Genomic DNA, 6000 nt, shown 5'->3' on the forward strand with positions numbered 1-6000 from the left:
GAGCGCCTGTTAACGTTTGATGTATTTGGAATAAATAAAGTTATGTTCATGCAGCCCTCCTGCGTATGCGTCCTTTTCCTGGCACAAGCCAACATTGGCGACGAGGACTCGTCCTGAAATACGCAGGAGTCCTCCTCGGCAGTCCACTGTGCTTCCTCCTCCTTCGCCCGTTGCAGCGGGCGCTTCACACAAGTGTGCGGAGCCACTCCAGCTGCCCACCATGTCTCCTCCTCCTCTGCCCAGAGTGCGGGCTCGTGGCCGTGGCAACCTGGCAGTCCACCAGGCCCTCCCTTCAAAAGACTATAAACATGACGTACGATTGCGAACGAGACAGCTGCTACACTGCCGCGGCCCTGGACTGCCTGCTCGGCCACTACTTCCTCCTTCTCCACGACGTGACTCGTGCACAGAGTGCAGCGCCTGGACACGGCAGGAAGCCGTGTCACTAGTTTTCACATGTGTGCAAGGTCCCTCAACACACGCACGTGCCCACTGTTTTCCGGCAAACACCAACATCTAGCATGCTGTCTGGACACGCATGGATACACACCCAGAGGGGGCCATACCACACCCGTTTTCTGCGGTGCTGCTAGCATCAAGAAGCTGTGACCTCCATACACGGGTGAGTGGGCCAGCCAATCCTGTGTGTGGTATCCACCCTACGCCTTCACTGGGTCACAGCACCTATTTGCCAATGTTGTGCTCCCACAGATAGCGCACCCCACACCAGCTCGCCCGCACCCCACACCAGCTCGCCCGCACCCCACACCAGCTCGCCCTTTTCAACGACGCTGATCGAGTTCTACTGGCATCATGAGCAATCCACCTTCCCCCTAGCCTACTCACGCAGCAAAATCCATACAGTTGCGGATGCCGCCACCATTCAACTTGACGCCCCAAGCTACAAAAGGGCCCAGATGGACTGAGTGGATGGAGGATTTTCAACATTTTGTGAGGGGATCAGGCGACGATGACTCCCCCAATATTAGAGACATCTTCCTCAACCTGGTGGGGGTGAGATTAAGACCATTGTAAAAACAATTCCCGCAGCCGAACAAAACAACTTTGCGGAACTAATCAAAGCGCTGGACAAACTCCTCATAATTGAAGTGAATCGGGACTACGAATGATACCTGTTCAATCAATGTACGCAAAGGCCACAAGGGACAGATGAGTATGTCAACCTCATACTGGACTTCGAGGAAGCCAGAGAGGCCCCCAAAATCCCCAATCAAAATGGGAAACAACTTGTTTCAGTTCATGGTAGATTCTGGTGCCACGGTAAACATTATGGGTGAACAAGACTATGCCAGGATGCCAAACCCGCCTACGCTTGAGCCGTCGCACTCGCAAATTTTCCAGTTGGGAGCCGCTACACCGCTGCAGACAATTGGACATTTCACACGCTGGTTCCTCCTGAACAGTCGCCAGGTAGACACGACCATCCACATCATTCGCTCACTCACTAGAAGTAGAGGTCTACTTAGCTACCACACAGCCTCTCGCCTGGGACTGATTGAGATTCATGTAAAGCCCGGCGACACTGCCACTACGAACAATCGTAACCCGGAAAGGCACGCCGGGGCAATCACTTGCAGTCAACCACAGAAGCTCATCACACAAGAAGACATCATGCAGAAATTCCCGGAAATATGTTCAGGTCTGGGGAAACTCAAAGGTCCCCCCATCAGGCTACACATAGACCCCGCCGTGCGACCTGTGCCACAACATCCGAGGAGAGTAGGGTTTCACCTCCAGGAGGCGGTGTCGGAAGCACTCCAACAACTGCTTCGTGATGGCATCATCGAGCCCACGACTGGACCAACGCCATGGGTATCCCCACTTGTGGTCGTACCGAAAGAAGGAGGCAAAATACGCCTGTGTGTAGACATGAGGGTAGCCAATACTGCCATTCAACGCGAGAGGCACCTGGGCCCATACATTAAGGACATGATAGTGCAGCTAAACAACGCTCAGATGTTCTCCAAACTCGACCTAATCCAAGGTTACCATCAACTGGAGTTGCACCCCGACTCCAGGTCGATCACTACCTTCATGACCCATGATGGACTATTGGGTCCGGAGGTTAAACTTCGGAATTTCATCCGCAGCCGAGATTTTCCAGGAAGCAGTCCGCCAGATCATCAGACCCATAAAGGGTACTTTGAACTACAGCGACGACATCCTCATCTTCGGCTCATCAAAAGAGTCCCATGACAGTGCGTTGTATGCCACCTGTGAAGCACTGCGAGCTGCTGGTCTCACGCTAAACATCGCCAAATGCCGTTTCAGCAAAGCAAAGCTTACATTTTTTCGGACACATCTTTTCCAGCCATGGGATGATGCCAGACCCGGAAAAGGTCGAGACGATCAGCAATCTCGGCGAGCCACAGCAGACCGCTGATGTACGATCGCTCCTAGGCATGGCGGGATACTGCGCCAGATACATAGAGCACTATGCGTCCCTCACAGAACCGCTCCGGAGGCTGTTGCAAAAAGATACAATTTTTGAGTGGACGCCAGCATGTCAACGATCCTTCATGGGCATCAAGCAGGCCCTCACGGAAGCCCATCGCCTCGCCTACTTCAACCCCTTGTGGCACACAGAAGTAATTGTGGATGCAAGCCCTGTGGGCCTCGGAGTCATCTTTGCCCAGACCACTTGTGCTGACGTCAACCCGATACACATAGTGGCATATGCGAGCAGGGCACTGTCGACCCCTGAGGCTGCCTACTCCCAGGCGGGAAAAGAGAGCCTGGCTGCGGTCTGGGAATTGGAACACTTACAACTTCCTGATCGGGAAAAGATTCACTCTGATAACGGACCACCAGGCTCTCCTATCCCTATTTGGAAACCCTCCCACCAAGATGTCGCCGAGGATCGAGCGATGGGGCATACGTCTTCAAGACAATGACTAGGATATCATTCACCGGCCCGGAGGTGACCTAAACCCTGCCGACTACCAGTCGCGGCACCCGGTGGGGCCCCTAGTGACAGGCAAAAGGGACATCGCCTACGTGCAATACATTGCTTCAAACTCACTGCCACCTGCCTTGTCGCTCGAGACGGTCGCTGCTGCATCCGCCGCCGATCCCACGACTGCCCTCGCCATCAGCCTCACGACGACCAGCAAATGGAGAGATCACCGGAGAGCAATGCTGGCCCACCCGGGGGTATGCAAACAGGAGATTGTAAGGCTTGCGAGAGTGCACAATGAACTAGCCGTAAAAGACAACAACATCCTACTCGGGGGTACCGACTTGTGGTACCTGCTGCGCTGAGGAACGAAGTTGTCTGCACCGCACACGGGGGTCATCGCGGGGCTGAAAACACAAAGAAACAATTAAGATGCCATGTCTGGTTCCCATTCCTAGATGCTACCGTCGATGAATGGGTCAAAAACTGTCACGCCTGCCAGTGCACATCACCAGCCGAAAACCCAGCTCCTCTACAGCACACGCAAATACCCGATCACCCTTGGGAAAGAGTAACCATGGACTTCTACCGACCCACAGAATCAGGAGACTATCTCCTCCTCCTGATCGACGAGCATTCACGATTCCCGATAGTGAAAAGCGTTCCCACTACAGCCTTCCCACAGGTGGCGGCGGTATTGGAAGAAATACTCAGCGAATGGGGGATTCCTAGAGTAATCAAGTCTGACAACGGACCTCCGTTCTGTGGACATGAGTTGGGGACCCTGGAAAGACACCTAGGGTTTCAGCACATGATAATCACCCCCGCTACCCGCAAGCAAATGGAATGGCAGAGCGATTCATGGCATCAATCAAAAAGACGATCCAGAGGGCAAAAATCGAAACAGTCAACACACACCAAGCACTATGTCGGCTCCTCAGAGACTACCGAAACATGCCACATGAGGCCACGAACAAGACACCTGCTGAGCTCAGGTTTCGCTATGAAGTACGCACCAGCATTCCTCGGAATCCGGCTGCTGCAGAGCCCACTGATGCCGAAGCACTGCAGAGGGATGCAGAAGGAAAAGAGAAGGCAAAGCGAGACACAGATGCCAGACGCAATGCGACGCCGAAAGCCTTCCAAATAGGCGACGAGGTTCGGGTGCAGCAACCAATGCTCTGCAAGACGGACCCGTGTTTTGCTCCGAGCCCCATGAGAGTCACGGCCATAAAAGGGACGATGGTCACTGCTCAAGACCAAGAGAGAGCCATCACAAGGAACTGCCAGCAGTTCAGACACTACATCAAGAGAGAAGACGCCGAGGCTCCTCTAAAACCGGTGTCTCCAGAGCCACAGACTCAAACAGATGACTTATGGATTCCCCCTGAAGGAGACCCGGGAGAGAGCAGGGGTCAGATCTGCCACACTTGGCCGGGCCAGAAGCCTATGAAGGGAGACCTCACCGGACAATTAAGAAGCCTGTGAGACTGGTTGAAGAGTGATAGTTGACATTTGGACATTTGTCCGGGTGTGGCGTTACCGGACAATGAAGGGTTAATGCCAGCCCCGCCCGTCATGGAGGCGGCCGTCAGTGACGTTGGTTAGGGAAGGGGAGTTCTGGGTAAAGCGTGAGAGCGCCAGTTAACGTTTGATGTAATTGGAATAAAGATATGTTCATGCAGCCCTCCTGCGTATGCGTCCTCCTTTTCCTGGCACAAGCCAACAGCATACATGCCAACCCTCCAGATTTACAGAGGAGACTCATGATTTTTCGATCAGAAATGTTGCTATTTTTTCACTTACAATAATTGGAACCCCAATGCAATCCAATGGAAAAATTCAGTTCTCCTGCTTTCTTTATCAAACATCTTGCTCCCAGGTGCTGGCATGTATAAGGGGAAGAGCCTGAAAAGAGTTGGAGAAGGGCGCCTGTCACAGAGTTGAGAGAATCAAATATACGTACTGTGATGAGGAAGAGTAGGATCAGGAGTAATGAAGATTGCCAGTAAGTAATCAAGCATTTTTTTTTTGCAAGGTGGGGTGTTGTTTAACAAGACATAATAAGTTACAATGGCGGAACTTCCATTACAGTTAATAATAAAGTAACTCCAAATTGTCGTCTGGATTTTCAAAAAAGAAAACCGTATTCTCATATGTTCAAATGGAAGAGGAAATCAACACATCATAACTAATAAGACTAGTCGCCTAGTGTCAAAACAAATCAGAGCTTTCATAACAAAAATAGGAGTCACGGAATGCATCGTATTTCTCGTCTAGAAGACCGACTATTACGGGAAAGCCGAGTGAAACATAGGTGTTCCTTTTCCCGTAGATTCCTTACCTAGATTTGCCCACTCCGCTCTCCCCTATCATAAGTAGCTTCAAGGTTGTCAGCGCCACATCTTCCATGTCCAGAGTTTATAATGCAGCACCGTTACCAAATACTTCACGAGGAACTTTGTTAATCTTATTCCAGCTGGGACTCTGGAAAGTCCAGTCCGTCTATGCTGGTGCTAGACTCCTGTTGGTGGGCGGCGTCATGTCCCGCACAAGAGCCATAACAAGTTCAGGCAGAGTGTTGCTCCACTTCAGCTTTGTAGTTACTCCTTGCCTGTTTCGAAAATGGCTCCCAGTGACGTACTTGACAGTACTTATTTGACTGGCGTCAATATTTTTCTCCACGTGGCCTTAACCCTCACTTGTTGTTGGCTCATGCGCGTGACTTATGTCTCTGAAGATGCTTAAGGCAAGGGCGATGTCGCAGTTAGAAAATCTGTCACGTTCATGACCAAAAGTTTAGATCATGTTCGTAAACCTGACAATGGGGTTACGTGATAAAATCTCACTGCAGTTTTTTTTCACGAACAACGTTCACGAGACAGCCAATGCCCTGCAGTTTTGAAGTACAACCTGGGAAACAACATTCTGGATCTATAAAATATGACTCGGGTGTTTATTGTGCCAAAACCAATATTCCAGACATTTGGTGTTGTGGCAGTGCATCATTTATTAGTTATATTATAGTAATGCCAAGGATTCAGAAGCCAACTCTTCAACTGGTAGTCATTAGTGTACCTTAA

The 6000-nt window shown here is 51.1% G+C and overlaps 1 protein-coding gene across 1 annotated transcript in view; it reads right to left on the reverse strand.

Moving 5' to 3' along the window:
• LOC138521507 (ras-related protein Rab-18-like) overlaps window positions 1-5490 on the reverse strand; it is a 609882-nt gene extending 604392 nt beyond the window's left edge. The window contains exon 1 of the mRNA XM_069634405.1: window positions 5262-5490. Within this exon, the coding sequence (XP_069490506.1) occupies window positions 5262-5329 (68 nt within the window). The 5' untranslated portion in view covers window positions 5330-5490. The remainder of the gene's footprint in view (window positions 1-5261) is intronic.
• Between the last annotated feature and the right edge of the window lie 510 nt (window positions 5491-6000).

The sequence above is a fragment of the Ambystoma mexicanum genome, chromosome 13 (genome assembly GCF_040938575.1).
Source record: "Ambystoma mexicanum isolate Mex_15411 chromosome 13, UKY_AmexF1_1, whole genome shotgun sequence".
Classification (NCBI taxonomy): domain Eukaryota; kingdom Metazoa; phylum Chordata; class Amphibia; order Caudata; family Ambystomatidae; genus Ambystoma; species Ambystoma mexicanum.